The sequence below is a fragment of the Dermochelys coriacea genome, chromosome 11, assembly GCF_009764565.3.
Source record: "Dermochelys coriacea isolate rDerCor1 chromosome 11, rDerCor1.pri.v4, whole genome shotgun sequence".
In the NCBI taxonomy this organism is placed as follows: domain Eukaryota; kingdom Metazoa; phylum Chordata; order Testudines; family Dermochelyidae; genus Dermochelys; species Dermochelys coriacea.
The window spans coordinates 17,577,270-17,594,618 of NC_050078.2; the positions used below are offsets into that span (position 1 = coordinate 17,577,270).

General features: G+C 38.6%; 1 protein-coding gene across 5 annotated transcripts in view; it reads right to left on the reverse strand.

Moving 5' to 3' along the window:
- NCKAP5 (NCK associated protein 5) overlaps positions 1-17,349 on the reverse strand; it is a 644,081-nt gene that overhangs the window by 195,836 nt on the left and 430,896 nt on the right. For all 5 annotated transcript variants that reach the window (XM_043505027.1, XM_043505028.1, XM_043505024.1 and 2 more), the window contains one exon: positions 5,267-5,357. In XM_043505027.1, the coding sequence (XP_043360962.1) occupies positions 5,267-5,357 (91 nt within the window). The remainder of the gene's footprint in view (positions 1-5,266; positions 5,358-17,349) is intronic.

The window sequence follows — 17,349 nt, forward strand, 5'->3', positions numbered from 1 at the left end:
CAATAAAAACAAGTGCAATGTACTGCATTTAGAAAGGAAAAGTCAAATGCACAACTACAAAATGGGGAATAGTTGGCACTGCTTAAAAGGATCTGGGGTTATAATGGATTACAAACTGAGTATGAATCAACAGTGTGATGCAGCTGCAAACAAGGCTAATATCATTCTGGGGTGTAATGACAGGGCAGTCTGCTCTTCAAGGGTTGCCCTGGATACTCATCAGTCCACCCCATCACCTGACATGACTCTTTTGAGTTGAAATGTCCGAATATAGATACAAGATACTTGGGAGTTATCAGGAGAGAGAAGCAGTTCCAGGAGTAAGTAGGATTTGGGAGGAAACCCTGGTACTGCTCTTTAAGGGACCGAAGCTCAGAGAAGTTGGGGCAAAGCTTTCTTCTCTATCAAGAAGGGAACCAGCATAAATGCAGTCTCCTCCCTCATAGCTGGGAAGATGCCTGTAGACACCAAAGGGAGTATGACAGCTCCTGAAGGGCCCTGTGTCAGCAGGAAGAAGACAGCAGCTGGGGAAGGTCTGCCTGCTGAACTCTCCTAGGCTGAACCCCCACAACCAGCTGAAGGACTGATCGTGAAAAGGGCCAGCTGCAGGAGAAGCTGCCTCAGGCTCTACAGCTCTAAAGTGTAACTCCAGCTCCAAGGAAGAGAAATAGAGAGCTCCTGTCCTAAGGAGAGGGACAGAGGGATTGTCCAAAGTACAACCCAGCTCTGGAAGAAGGTCTGGGACTGGGGAGAAAACTGACCAGGACTCTTACATGGATCCAGAGTGGGCATGAACTTGTACAGCTAAATAAGTGAGTTACCTTCTGTAGAATAAATAAACTGCAAGTCCAGATACTGCAAAGAGGCATTGGACTAACCTGGTCTGGGTGATTGTCTGAAAAGACCCAAAGGACACTAAGTGCAGCATGCCTGTAGGGCCACAATGGGACACAAGGGGTGTGTTCGAGAGAGATGCCCTATGACAGCTATTCTAACAGGAGTGTTTCATGTAAGTCATGGGAAGTAATTGTCCTGCTCTACTCGGCACTGGTGAGGCCTCAGCTGGAGTACTGTGTCCAATTCTGGGTGCCACACTTTAGGAAAGATGTGAATAAATCGGAGAGTCCAGAGGAGAGCAACAAAAATGCTAAAAGGTTTAGAAAACCTGACCTGTCTTAAGAAAGGAAGATTGGGGGGGGGGGGCTTATCTCCAAATATGTTAAGGGCTGTTATAAAGAGGACTGTTCAATTGTTCTCCACAACCACTGAAAGTAGGACAAAAAGTAATGGGCTTAATCTACAGCAAGGCAGATATTCTGATAATCTGCAGCAAGATATTAGGAAAAACATTCCAGCTAAAAGGGTAGCTTCTGGAATAGGTTTCAAGGAAGGCTGTGGAATCCCCATCATTAGGGGATTTTTTAAGATGTTTTTAAGAACCCATTGGACAAACACCTGTCATGGATGCTGTAGAGTTACTGGGTCCTGCCTCAGCTCAGGGAGCTGGATTTGATGACTTCTCCAAGTCCCTTTCATCCCTACATTTCCATGATTCTATGATATGAACTTAATTAACAGCAATATTTATTCTGGAGTCAGGCATATTGGTATTGTAATAAATACTCAGTTTTATATGTCCCAGAACAATCATTGGGTTTGTAAAAAACAAATGTGTCCAATAGTCAATAGATCAAAAGTCTTTAGTGCACAGTGTTTTATGACTACTCAAATATTAATTTGAACAGGCTGCACATAGTGAAACTAACTTACCATACGTGTCAGGGAATATGGGACACAGTATCAACAATTCATGTTAAAGAGCCACTCTACAGATCTCCTTCTATATTTTCTGATTTGTTCCAAAATATTGGATTTTATTGTGCCAAAAAATTTCTGGATAACTGATAATTAAACTCACAGGTGTGTTCTGCTTTAGAAAAATAGTACCAACTGTACTTATACATTTGAAAATTGCACTCAATAAAGCATTAGGAATGAGAGTTATGTGACTAAATGAATTTTCAGCCTACTAGCAATTCCAAAAAATGGGTGCAAAAATGTTTTCAGGTTGAACAAATTGGTTTGTTCAACCCAAAATGAAATATTTCAATTAAATTTTGAGCTCTTTTTACATTTTAAAAAATAAAATTGAAGGAAACTTCAAAATGAAAAGTCATTTCAAATTTTAGAAATTGAAACTTTTCTTCATAAATGTCTAAATGAAATGTTGCAACTTATTTGGAATTTTGGGTTTCCCCCCCCCCTTCAACTTAAACAATTTGGCAAAACTGACACAAACTCATGAAACATTTCGGTATCACTACATTTTCATTATTTGCCAAAGCATGTTTCAAACTAACACTTTCCCCCAGTTTATTTGGAATGTACAGTAAGTGTGACACTGGCAGACTAAGTGTCAGCTCATGCCAAAGCCCCAAGCCAATTCACTTGTGCATTAGGATAGTTGAAAGTGAGTGTTAAATGTATCAGAGTGTATTTGGTGTTTAAAGTTAATGAAAACTAATGGAATGTTACTTGCATTGTTTTACTTATATGTATCCTCTTATAATGTAATAGCAAACATTTACATGGTAATTAAATAACCCATCAAAGGAGAAAGAAGCTTGTAGGATGCAATGAAGAACTCTAACAGAAAAGAGCTAATTGCAAAGCAAATGGTCCATAGTGAGTGATGATTGGAGGTCAAAGACTCAAAATGAATTCCTCGCTCTCTGTCATCAAAAGCCTATGTAGGTATTGACACTGTCAGCTTGTTTTCTGTGAGAAGCTGTAAATATGGATTCAAGGAAAGATCCTTTGTCTCTGGACTGTTTGGACTCTTATAGGGAAGTATGCCAGATGCAAATCGGAGATCTCCAGAAACAATCTAGGTATCCTGAAAAGACTTTTGGGAAACTGACAGTTTATTACATCACTGCTACCATTTAAATTTACAAACTGTGACTCACCTGTGCATATATTTTACCTGTTTTAAGGTTTCAATAACTCTCATTTCCTTTTCTTAGCTAATAAAGCTTTAGTAGTTTACTATATCCCCCCAAGCAGTTGCCTTAGCAATGTGAGCACAAACCAAATCTGAGGGGTGAAGAATTTGTTGTTGTTCTCTTTGGTTGTTCCCTCTCTGGACAGAGGGAGAAGCCAAGCAGGTACAAAATCTCCTGAAAATATACCTGGAATAATCCATCTAAAACTACAGAAATTGTAAGTAGGGCAAGGAAATGCGTTAGGTTATTTTTTGTTTTGGCTTGTGAATTTTCCTATGCTACAGAGTTAGTTTTATTCCTGTTTTTGTAACTGTGAAGCTGAGCCCAAAGGGGAATCCTCTGTGTTTTAAATCTCTTTATTACCTTGTAAAGTTACCTACCATCCTGATTTTTCAGGTGTGATTCGTTTACTTTTTTCTTTATAAATAAAGTTCTTTTTTTAAAAAAAAGAACCTGATTGATTTCAGTGTCCTGAAGACAAAGGGTCTGGTCTGTGCTCACATTGCTAAGACAACTGCTTGGGGGGATATTTTGGGGGGGATAGGGATTCCAAGTGACCCTTCCCTGAATTTTTGTGTAAACCACTTGGTGGTGGCAGCAATACCATTGAAGGACAAGGAAAGGAATTTGTGCCTTCGGGAAGTTTTAACCTAAGCTGGTAGAATATAAGCTTAAGGGTCTTTTGTGTGGGTCCCGACAGCTGTACCCCAGAGTTCAGAGTGGGGGGGGGACCCTGACAACATGGCTGAACTGAAAAGCAATTCAGAATAAGTAAAATGTTCAAGAACAATTTTCCTCATTTTTCACTCCCTCTGTTCATCACTGTCATATGATGCAGTAGGCTGGCCATTCTTTCAGTAAAGAAGAAACTGCTTTTAGCACATTTTTTATATAATAAATAAACTGAACAATTAAATGCATGTTGTAATTATACAGGACTTCCCATATAAGAATCCCAGTGTTAAATTATTTAAGTAGCAGAATAGCACTGTGTGAGGTTAGCTACTATTAGTATCCCCAGTTTACACACAGGAAAACTAGAGCCCAGACAGGTTAACAGGGACAATAAGTGGCTTGTCCAAGATCAGACATGATAGCAGCAGATCTAAAAAATAGAATCCATGACAGCTGTGAATCTTAGTCATGTACCTTAACAACCAAATCACACAATGAATCACCTTTACATTTATTTCCATGTCAGTTACTTGAACATATACATAACCTTAGATTAAGTCTTAACTGCCTATGATTCTGAAGCTCTGATCAGGTATAACTGTTGTTTGGCTTTGCATTTTAGTCTATCCTCATGCTCTGGTTGTAAGAAGGGACATGAAAGTATTTATACACTGTTTTTCACAAGTGTCTCATTATCTGGAGAACTGCAAAGTAGGTCATGTTTCAATATTTTATTTCTTGTAGGATTGTTAGTAAAGGTATGAATACGCACTGAGGCCTTCTCTGTCTGACGAAGGAAATGCAACTTTTAGAATCATTGGGACTGTCTTTATTAAATATTTAAATAAGTGAATTTTCAGAATGTCAGTGTAAATGGGCAGAATATATCTCAACATCCTCAACAGAATGTAAAGGCCCTCGGTTAGCTCAAATCTCATGCTCTTCTTGGGTGAAGTAAAATTCTAATAAATCATAAACCACAATATAAGCTTCCTCCGTCAACTTGGTTCTCCCTCAGTTTTTCTCTCCAGAACCAACTCTGTTCTAGACCCTTAGTACTCTGTGTTCAATGGGACGCTCACCTTCCCTGTATCACAGGTTCAAGTGACAAAGCACACCTACCACACAAGTAAGACAAATTTTTGAAGCTTTCTACAGGGTTCTATCACCTCTGAAAATATGGGTTGACAGAACATTGCTGTGACAGTCTTCTGATAAAATCTTGTGACTTAGGCACTTTGGAATATTTTATTATAAATTTCATGTTCTTTAATAAGGCTTAACATTTGGTTCACGTTTCCCTTCTGAAAGGTACATGCAACAATCAAAATAATAAAGCGAAGAGTTTCTTGGGAAGGAGCAAGAAGATAAAAATGTAATTATGGAAATAGAAAACCTTAAGCAGTAGGGGGAGAATACATGGAGAAAAGAAGGAGGAACCAGATATGTTGAATTATTTAATAATAATAGATGACCAGCATTCATAATTCAAAGACAGAACAAAAATACTTGGACATGGATGTCAGAAATATAGAGCACTGGTTAGATTTTTTTAAATATGTAAACAATAGAAAAGCTACCAATACCTGATACACCTTCATGATATTAACTGTTCCCTCTCCATTCTGGTCTGGGGATCCTTCATTCTGCAGAAGATTTCTCACCGTCTCCTCCATCCTGGAGAATGAAAATACAAAAACATTTTAAAGATCAGAAATCTCTGCATGTGGATAAGACATTTAGTCTTAGGGTCATTTAAAGGACAAAATACATAATTCTACTGGCTACTAGCAAATTAATATTCTTAGGACATTCTGGGCTTGGAACTTTCTTCGCTTCTATACATAAGCCCATGATTAACACATTTAAAGAGCTTCTTTACCTTTTACACGTGTAAGGTAGTGAGAGCTTCCTTTTTATCCACGCTACAAAGAGAGTTTAATAAACATCATACAACATTTGCAGCTAGCAGGCATCTTCTTGATGTCAGTGTTGTAGCAGCAGCAAAATGATAAAATTAATGTCATTTAAAAAAACATTCATAATTTTCCAGAAAAATGTAATACCACAACTTCTTTTGAGTACCATTGCATTTCTAATCAGTTGTGTATAATGTGGACAGTTCATCCCCAAAGAAAATTTCTGGCTTGATTCCTTTATTCCCCAGGTATGTTCCAAGATAATTTAAATAAAATGTCTTATAATTTTCCCACTCCATGTATGTTTGGTTTGTATTAAAAGAAAACATCACAACTAGAATTCTGTGAAAATGCGTCAATAAAATTTACAACTGTGATGATGACTCGCCTTCTGAAGGATTGAGAAAGTGGGCATACCTTATTGCTGTTTTTCCCCCTCTTCACTTCAGTCCAGTATAATCTGTGGCCACCAAATTAAAAGGTGAATGTTAATGCAGTAGCAGTGGGAGCAATATCCTTTACGGTCCTACTGCAAAAAGGGGTTGAGGTGAGCTGTCACTCATAAAATACCACCAATGTAATGAAGAGATCAAGATGTAGGAGTGTGGAGCAAACTAGTTGACCTTGAAGGCTTTTGAGGTGTTTGGAATGAAGTAAAAGCCAATTTGATTTCCAGCTTGACTTCCTCCTGGCACTGAGGGTCGAGGATGGGCTGCGCTGCAGCAGGAGTGCCTGAAGAAGTTCTAGCCAACTCAACCAGAATGTGGAGAGGCTAATTCAGACACAGTTCTGTGAATGGGTCCAGTATGTGCTCCCTCCTAGCACAGCAACGCTAGCTACTGTGGAGGGAGGTAGAGTGCAAAGACTGGGATCATGGCTCATTCTGCTCTAGAGGCACAAGTGCACTGCCTGGTAAGCTTTTCCCCACTTACATCCCATGCACATACATCCCACAGTCTGGCACTATAACATCATGAGAGTTTAGTCAATCTCAGCTCAGACATTAAAAAAAGAAAGAATGTTTGTGCTATTATGCTGGTAGGTATTAACGGCTGCCATCAAGCATGCCTTTGATCGATCTGCAATCACAGAGCTTGTTAAAGCTGATGGGCACGCTAGCTACTCTTAATTCAGGCTGAATGAAAGAAGCAATTTGGCTCCTTTATTGAGTAAGATAGCTTTAGATAATGGAAGCCACTGTCCAAGGCACCAGGCCACATGTAGGGCTAATCAAAAATCAAGCCATATGGATAAATGGGTTCCATGGGGACTGATTGCTAGTGCAGGGGTTAGGGCTTTGATTGGTTGGAGTTGTGTTTGTCCAGGTGTGTCAGAAGCAGAAACAACTAGAGAGCCAGAGAAGCTGTCATGAGAGTGACCTTGATAGGGAGTAGACAGAGCTCATTGGAGTACAAGACTGGCTAGAAAAACAGGCTTGGAGATTGTGAGTAAGGAAACTACCTGCTACTGTTTGTTCCTACTAAGTTCACAGAAACAGGACGTTGTGAACCTTCTTTGTAAATAAAGAGGACTGCACCAAAGAAATACCTGACTCTCTTAATCAATTTTTTCTCCTAATGGAAACAACCCAGTAAGGCCCCAAATGTTAGCTACCCACACCGGACAAGGGGCAACGGTACCGTCCTTACATAACTTTTGTGCACCTGGTTGTCAATTGAGTCTTTCAGTCTGATCAAAAAGAAAAGGAGTACTTGTGGCACCTTAGAGACTAACAAATTTATTAGAGCATAAGCTTTCGTGAGCTACAGCTCACTTCATCGGATGCATTTGGTGGAAAAAAACAAAACAAAACAAAAAAACAAAAAAAAACTGATCAGTCTGATCAGAATCAGTAGTTACTAATCTAATGACAACATTCCTGCTTGCTTAGTTCCCTCTTTTATAGTCAGCCAGCAACATCCTACTTCCTGAGAAGCAGGCATTGTGAGGCATTCATCCTAGTCAGATGCCCAGTGACATTTCCCTTTTTTTTATTATATTTTTTTAGTTGATGTGCATGTTTTTGCATTACCAGAATACACATGGAATAGTTAGACCATCTGTTGACCAAATGTGAATAAGAATAAGCCAGCTCTAATCTCCAGTGCAGACAGTGGTATATAGTTTTTCAGTAGCAGACTGGAACCATTTCTGCTCATCGGCTGACCTTAATCAGAGCCTTTTTACTCAGGAGGCCAAATCCTTTTGATTCAGAATATAATCCATAAAAGATGATGTATATTTTAATCCCTAAAATGTGAACCCCTAATTTTTAAAGTTATTAATATAGCAGGTTTCAGAGTAGCAGCCGTGTTAGTCTGTATTCGCAAAAAGAAAAGGAGTACTTGTGGCACCTTAGAGACTAACAAATTTATTTGAGCATAAGCTTTTGTGAGCTACAGCTCACTTCATCGGATGCACTCAGTGGAAAATACAGTGGGGAGATTTATGTACACAGAGAATATGAAACAATGGGTGTCACCATACACACTGTAAGGAGAGTGATCACTTAAGATGAGCTATTACCAGCAGGAGAGCGGGGGGCGGGGGAAGAAGAAAACCTTTTGTGGTGATAATCAAGGTAGGCCATTTCCAGCAGTTGACAAGAATGTCTGAGGAACAGTGGGGGTTGGGGGGGGGGGGAATAACATGGGGAAATAGTTTTATTTTGTGTAATGACATATCCATTCCCAGTCTCTATTCAAGCCTAAATTAATTGTATCCAGTTTGCAAATTAATTCCAATTCAGCAGTCTCTCGTTGGAGTCTGTTTTTGAAGTTTTTTTGTTGAAGAATAGCCACTCTTAGGTCTGTAATCGAGTGACCAGAGAGATTGAAGTGTTCTCTGACTGGTTTTTGAATGTTATAATTCTTGACAGCTGATTTATGCCCATTTATTCTTTTACGTAGAGACTGTCCAATTTGGCCAATGTACATGGCAGAGGGGCATTGCTGGCACATGATGGCATATATCACATTGGTAGATGTGCAGGTGAACGAGCCTCTGACAGTGTGGCTGATGTGATTAGGCCCTATAATGGTGTCTCCTGAATAGATATGTAAACATAGTTGGCAACAGGCTTTGTTGCAAGGATAGGTTCCTGAGTTAGTGGTTCTGTTGTGTGGTGTGTGGTTGCTGGTGAGTATTTGCTTCAGGTTGGGGGGCTGTCTGTAAGCAAGGACTGGCCTGTCTCCCAAGATCTGTGAGACTAATGGGTCGTCTTCAGGATAGGTTGTAGATCCTTGATGATGCGTTGGACAGGTTTTAGTTGGGGGCTGAAGGTGATGGCTAGTGGCGTTCTGTTATTTTCTTTGTTGGGCCTATTCTGTAGTAGGTGACTTCTGGGTACTCTTCTAGCTCTGTCAATCTGTTTCTTCACTTCAGCAAGTGGGTATTGTAGTTGTAAGAATGCTTGATAGAGATCTTGTAGGTGTTTGTCTCTGTCTGAGGGGTTGGAGCAAATGCGGTTGTATCGTAGAGCTTGGCTGTAGACAATGGATCGTGTGGTGTGATCTGGGTGAAAGCCGGAGGCATGTAGGTAGGAATACCGGTCAGTAGGTTTCCAGTATTGTGGTGTTTATGTGACCATTGCTTATTAGCACCGTAGTGTCCAGGAAGTGGATCTCATGTGTGGACTGGTCCAGGCTGAGGTTGATGGTGGGATAGAAATTGTTGAAATCATGGTGGAATTCCTCAAGGGCTTCTTTTCCATGGGTCCAGATGATGAAGATGTCATCAATGTAGCGCAAGTAGAGTAGGGGCATTAGGGGACGAGAACGGAGGAAGCATTGTTCTAAGTCAGCCATAAAAATGTTGGCATACTGTGGGGTCATGCGGGTACCCATCGCAGTGCCGCTGATTTGAAGGTATACGTTGTCCCAAATGTGAAATAGTTACAGGTGGGGACAAAGTCACAAAGTTCAGCCACCAGGTTAACTGTGACATTATTGGGGATACTGTTCCTGATGGCTTATGGTCCATCTTTGTGTGGAATGTTGGTGTAGAGGGCTTCTACATCCATAATGGCCAGGATGGTGTTTTCAGGAAGATCACCGATGGATTGTAGTTTCCTCAGGAAGTCAGTGGTGTCTCAAAGATAGCTGGGAATGCTGGTAGCGTAGAGCCTGAGGATGGAGTCTCTTTCTACTGATATATATCTATAATATTATGAAAAGCCCATGTAAATGAATAAACATACTTAAATCAGGAAAGAAAACGAGGAACAGATCCACCTCTCACTGAAGTTAATGGGAGTTTTGTCATTGAATTCTGTGTTAGCAGGATCAAGGACAATAATATGAATGAAAAACAATGTAGGTGCAAAAAATCAAACCACCTATGAAAACAAATTGTGAAAAGCCCTATAATAGAGGTCATTTATTGCATGATAGCTTCTCTTAGCCTATTTTCTGTGCACAGTTAGGTTGACTGTCCTAGATTGCGTGCGTGCGTGCATGCGAAGCAGAAACTCATTTTGTCTAAGAACTTTGTAGGGATTGATTGTACACTTTTCTATGTGGAGTATAGTGATCAGATACTCTTTCTAGCAAAACTCCAGTTTACACTAGCAGAACAAAATACAGAATGTGACAAACTCACCCAGACGACAGGCAGAGTTGTTCTAACTGGAGGTTAAATATATTTTTGTTTGTTTGTTGATATTAAAGAAATGTATAAAGACAAGCTGATTCAGCATGTACAATGAAATTTACTTTAGATTTCCAAAGGTCCTGATTTCCCTTTAATCAGGTATCAGTGGAAGAGTACAACAAGGAGAAAGAATAAATAGACATCTGCCAAAAAGGCAAGTCAAATGCCCTTAGATTCAGCTTTAGCAAAGTTTGTCAGGCACTGCCATTGTGGTTTACCGACTGCTATTGCTAGCATTCCTTTTTTATTTGAATTCCGGTCTTCCATTTTAGAAGGAACTGCTTAACCAAACATGCTGTACCACAATAATTTAATCTATTTCCTCATTAAATCAGCATTCAGTGCTTCTAATTTATGAGAGCATTAATAAAAGTTAATTGTTATATTATAATCTACATTAGTCTGCACAATTAAAGTATATACCAGTAAAATGTAATACACTATTTTAAAGTTTGGCCAGGCCCTCCCCCAATCCAGTTTGAGAAATAGCCTCTTGCCCCCAGGAATTAGTCCTCTAGTGAGGCCTTCCCCTCCTGGCAGACTTTATCTGGGAAATAGCATATAAATTTTGAACCACAGTGACATTGATGAACTATATAGTAGTCAGTCGTGTCTGATGATGACATCATGGCATCTTGTGTGTGCTCTTGTGGTTGCACAGTCCGATCTGCAAGGAGCAAGGTCATGGTAGGCATCACACAGAAATGTCTCCCATTGAAAACATGGCATGATGCTTGACCCTTTTTTCAACCAGTTTTTCTTTCTCAAAGTGTTCACAAACATTTGCTCTCCAAATTAATTGCTCTCCATTCAAGTCTGCCTGTGGCTGTGTCTTCTAAGTGATCGATATTTATGCTGCATGAGTTGAGATTCTGCTTAAGGAGTCTTTGAATTGTTTATGTTAGCCACTCAGTCCAAGTACGCTTACACCAAAGATTTTCATTTTTCTGATGAAAGCATTAACCTGCCCTACCCTTGTATTTTCCTGTAAGTTTCATTTTCTTTTCAGAGCACTATGCTGCTAAAAATATGTGCATTACAGCACCATATGGGAAAAAGTCTACATATACACAAACCCATTCAACATTTCAGGAAATAAATCTCATAAAGAGAGAGAAAGCACGTGTGCGCACAGATACAAAATGTCTTCTATTCGGTTCATCGGTACTAATGCTTGCCAACTGGGAAATGCCAGGTCAGAGTTTGCTGCTTCACCACTCAGAAAATTCCATATCAGGCTCTGAGCAGATAATTCAGCCCTGCAGCATTCCTCAAAAAATAAAATAGACCTTAGTATCCATTCTGGTCTAGCACTTAAAACTTCTTTTGCATCACCCTAACCAACACTATCCCCCGCCCCCCAGTAAAGAAGTAATAGGAGGATGCATTCATTTATTATTTGTATTATAGTAGTACCTAGATGTCCAAACTGAGATTAAGGTTCTATCATGCTAGGCATTGCACTATACATATATATATATATATATATATAGTGCAATGAAGTAGACAAAACAGCAAAGGATTAGACAGGAAGCAGAGGAACAGCAATGTAAAGTAACTTGCCCAAGATCCCAGGTAATGCTGGGAGTAGAACTCAGGGGCGAAATTCTGGCCCCACTGAAGTTAATGGCAAAACACTCTACTGACTCAGCTCCAGTCTAATGCCTTGTATATTGGAAGGAGCTATTTTCCCTCCATTAATGTGTTACGGATTTTAAAAAAATGTACAATCTCATTTTTTATAAATAAATGTACTCTCTCATTTTTTATAAATAAATACAAATACACATGTAAAGAAATCTTGTCCTCAGGTCAGATTTAGTTTATGGTCTTAAGTTTTATCTGTACTTCTACCCCATGCATCACATAAAATTACACAGTACGTCAGATATCTCAAAACATCAAGAACACTGAAACAAACTATACATCCTTGCTGTAAAAGTAGATTTCTAATTTTTAAACACAGATTGTGTGTAGGTGTGCACGCATATCTATACACACACAATATATTATATAGTCTTTACTTTGGTAAAACTACTTTAAAAAAAAGCACTTTGGCAGAGAGAGAGAGAGAGAGAGAGAGAGAGAGAGACTGACTGCAGGTTTTAATTCACTCGTGGGTATGTTATGACATTTAAAACCAACCAAAAGCGTTAGTCTCATTTTGAATGAAGCTTCATAGCCATTCCAAGAACATCTGTATGTGTGGACACAGAAATATCTATGCGTTTATTATTAATAGTGATGGTGCTGTGTGGAAGACAACAACTTTTGAAAGGATGAAGTGAATACAGAGAAGTGCAAGGTGAAAACTAGGTCTGTCATCGATGACTATTTGTGGAAATCCCCTGAACGTTAAACAGTTCTCATGTGTTTTCACACCACACTGCATGCATCATGAAATTTTCAGGCTCATACTATATAGTTTTCTAGTAGACACACAAGAGTGCTATCCGCAGAACTGATGGCAGATGGAGGAAGGCAAAGAAGAAGAAGGGTATTTTATTCTATGAGGAATTACCATTATCTGTTTTCAGTTTACAAGTTTCCTGCAGAGTTTTCTGAGTCTATCAAAAGGTTTCTCATCTCATAACAGAGATTGCATCACCTACATTTGTTTGATTCCTGATGATTATGTACTCAAGAATTATTCTTTATCTGGAACCATCTCTATTCCAGTAATAACTTTCTCTTATCATGGCATCAACACTTCCAAAAGTCCTGTGATTTTTGAGGTAGTTTTAAGGGCTTTAGAAATTCCCTAGATCCCTTTGAAGTTGGCTTTATATAGTTTTCTTGAGTAGGACAGACTTCAAGAACTGGCCAATAATTCATAGTATTACTAATAGTATTTTTCTACAGTGCCTTTCATCCAGGGATTTCAAAGTGCTTTACAGTCATTAAAGACTAAATTCTCCCAGGTTATACTCATGTAACAGAGGACAGTAGGCGTTGCCTGTGTATCTGATGACAGATTCGCCCTCAGTTAATCACAACATCCCTTTGATTACTATTATACCAGAACTTTTGTAATTCACACAAATGACTGTGAGACCCGCTGCAAATTACTGAATTTTGCAAATTAGTATGTGAATAAAAAAAGAAGCGGAGATGAAGATTATGCACCACAAAATATACTTTGTTCATTCAAATGCAGTGTATCAATAACTATAATAATTCATTGTATACTAGGAAATACGATGTATAGTTTATAAACACCAGCAAGTGATATGTATGTAAGCAAGCATGCATTAAAATTTTTGCTAAGAAGTGATCAGAGAATGATAGGGTTTTGTGCATGCAATTATGATTGGGGAGGTTAGTATAATTTTACTGTATACTCATTTTATATTTGAGTATGAAGTAAGTGACTTGACAAAGGAATAGAAGCTGGCAGTCACGAATCCTTGGTCTAAGCAATACATGACAAGACATATTCTCTGTTTCTATTTTATATCATTTCATTACTGTGACTGAGCAAAACTAATGCTGTTTCCATGAGTTATCTGACTAAGTTGCATACAGTAATACATATCTAAATAACTTCAAATGTACTGGCAGCTCTCCGGTCTCTGTATTGTTATGATACTATGATGTACATTTCATATCAATAGCATATGATCCTGCTCACATAATTTTAAACAGACAATTTGATCTTGAATGAAGAATGGTATTGAAGATCTTTGTTCTGTCTTTTAACTAGTTTGGACGATTTAGTACTCATACTATGGACTCAGAGTTTAAAAAGATACCTGGCAAATGTATGTGGGGCTAAAAAGAAAAAAAATATTTCCACATTTTATATTTATTTTGCAATACAAAAGTAATAGTTAAAATACAGAATTATTTTAAGTGGCTACTATGCACATTATTAATATTTAATGGAAGTTTTATTACATTAAAGTCTACATAAAATACCCTAACTCCTCCAGAACTAAAAAGTATTACATTTCATTGTTTTTAACTTTAATTTTTACTTGTGATTTTAATGTCCATAAAAGTAAGGTGCTAATTGTGCTAACTAGCTATTTAGTGAATAAGGACCTCAGGATTTGGTCCCATAAAAGAAGTTTTTTGTTAAAAATATAATTCTCAATAAAGGGCTGTGATACCCCAGAGCCATGTACTGTAGGCATACCCCTAAGGCCAAACCTCTGCAGTGCACTACACATAAGGCCTGTCATACAGTCTGTACAAATGGGAGTGTGGGGTGGAAGTTTCCCCCACACTGATCTTGTCTCCCCACAAAACCCAAGAAAAGGGCACGCTATAGGCCCTCTGTAACATGCACAAACCTGGGAGTCCAAAAATCCTGACTCAGGACCCAAAACATTGCACAATATCATGAGTTTGGCTTAAAATAAGTTTTAAAATAATAAAGTGGGGGATTTGTATTTTATGATTTTTGATCCTTTAAGGTTCACCTTTCCAGCTTTTCTCTGAAAATATGAGGGTTAAGATTTTTTTTAAATGAGAACTGAGATTCTCATGTAATCACATGACTCCAGGAGCTAGGGGCTTTCAGAAAAACATCAAATATCCTGAGACACACAAAGTCTCATGAGCCAGCAACACTGCATGAATAATGAATGAATATTCCAAATGAGTTCTACAGTAGCGAAGGTGTAAACCACAAGATCTTACAGCCTGATGATAATCCCTATCCACATATTACATGTATAAAATTCAGGCTTCTGCCAGGTACAGTCTGGTTTTAAATGTTGGGCCAGAATTTGGTTTTTGTTTTCTCCCCTCTAACATAATCTGATTGGAGATTTTCAAGTAGCTAAACCTAAATAGAGAGGGCTAGGTTTTGCCTGGCTGCTGTGCAGTGAGTAAGAAGCCTTCCTCTCCTTGCCTTCTCTTTGCTTCAGCAGGGCCCAGCCTCACCAGAGCACAGGGATTGATGACTTGTAGTACCCCATGAACAACAAAACACAGTGAGGAGAGGAATGTATTTGCTTTTCCAACCTCCACTGACCAGCAAAGCTGAATGGGGGCAGAGAGAGGAGTATGCTGCATCAAGTTAAGTCCTCTCATGTGCATGGAAATTCCCTGAGGGGCAGTACTCTCTGATCCCACACATGCTCCAGGATGTATGAGAGCTCTGCCTCAAAGATACAATTGAGACTAGAGGTGAGGAATAACTAGTGACATAAACAGCAGTTCTCTTCTAAAAAGTACCTTCCTTATTCTAAAAAGTTTTACTAATATGGATGATGGATATAATAATTTGTCTATATAATAGTCGCAAAGAAATCTAAATTTCAGGTATTAAATTTCAGGTAGTTAAAAAACAAACAAGGAAACAAGTTGTTCCAGAGACTTATAAGAAGGAAAGGACTTAATTTTAATGTTCTTAATCTTCACCAAATTTGAGCAATATAGCAAAATGGTTGAGCAAGTAATAAGTAATTAGAATAATGGTCTCCAAGGGCTTAATTATTTGTAACATGTTAGGCAGCAATAGTCTCCCTAAAAATGATATTGACAGCTCTTCTACAACCAAAGAATTAATAATGAGGCAGTAAAAATACAGCGTCTATACATCATGACTGAGCATGCCCTAAAGATGGCTGAAAAAGCCTTAAATAACTCATACAGGTCTGGACGTTGATGTACAGTAGGTGCAGAATTTCACAGTTTGTGAAATTGACTACAAAAGAATTTTGTAGACAATATTTTGTCATTAACAGTTTTAATGCTGCACATTCCAATCACTCAGACCAGGAAAAATTATGTTATACATTGTTGCTCACATCTTCCTAATTGTGCTGCTGTACTACAGCCATTATCCTATTTTATCAGGCAACAATGGAAAAAAGAAAACCCACATTAGGCTTTAAGGGCCAAATTCATCCAGATGGTAATCCCATTGGCTTCAATGACATTTCCCTGGGGAACAATTGGACTCAGTGCTTTAAAAATATTTACCATTATAATTAAAAAGCAATTGCTCTTTAGTATAATATTTTCTACAAGTGTGCGGCGTGTTTGATTGAGACACTTGAAAAATTAATGACTAATATCTAGTAATTGGTAATGATGGGCCAGATGTTATTGCTCGTACAATGAATAGTGCCTTACTCTGGGAGTAGCCCTATATATTACAGGGCTTATAATGGTTAAAATACAGAAAGAGGGGAAACCAGACTATGTGGTGTTCTTCACAAGACTTGAATTGAGATGCTATAGAAAGGATGCATAATCACAGGTTTCAGAGTAGCAGCCGTGTTAGTCTGTATTCGCAAAAAGAAAAGGAGTACTTGTGGCACCTTAGAGACTAACAAATTTTCCACTCTATACGGCTAAATTCAGTGCCTTGCATAATCACAGGTTTCAGAGTAGCAGCCGTGTTAGTCTGTATTCGCAAAAAGAAAAGGAGTACTTGTGGCACCTTAGAGACTAACAAATTTTCCACTCTATACGGCTAAATTCAGTGCCTTGCATAATCACAGGTTTCAGAGTAGCAGCCGTGTTAGTCTGTATTCGCAAAAAGAAAAGGAGTACTTGTGGCACCTTAGAGACTAACAAATTTTAATTTTAATAAATTTTAATAAATTTAACGACTTGGAGTCCAGGGAAGAGAACAGAAAAGGGAGAGAAAAGAGAAGGAAAGTGGAAATGAGATGGGAGAACTGAAAGAAGAGAGTATGATGGTACAAATGAGATGCAAGGAAAGAAAAGGAATGGAAAGAGAATTAAAACAAGGAAGTAAGAAATTAAGAGAGAGAGAAAACAGGAGAACATTCAGACACCTTTATGGTTTTTTATTTATTTTCAGCATGTTTTATTATATTTCCTTTGTAGGAAAGGGAGAATCATGAGGCTGGGGACTCCACTCCAAAGGAAAATCATTTAGGTGGAAGAGGATTTTTGGCCTGATTGAAGAGTGAAAGCCATTCCATCACTTACTCCCCCCTTTTCAAGCACTTACTCTTTAAGCATCTACCTTCAGCACAGCACGAGGTACATTTTCAAACTGCTGTGTGGGTTTTTAGCCATGCAGCTCCCATTGAGTTTAATGGGAGTCCTATGGATGAGCCCTCATTTGAGGCTTTCAAATTGTACTCCAAAATGTCTAAATAACGTACTATTTG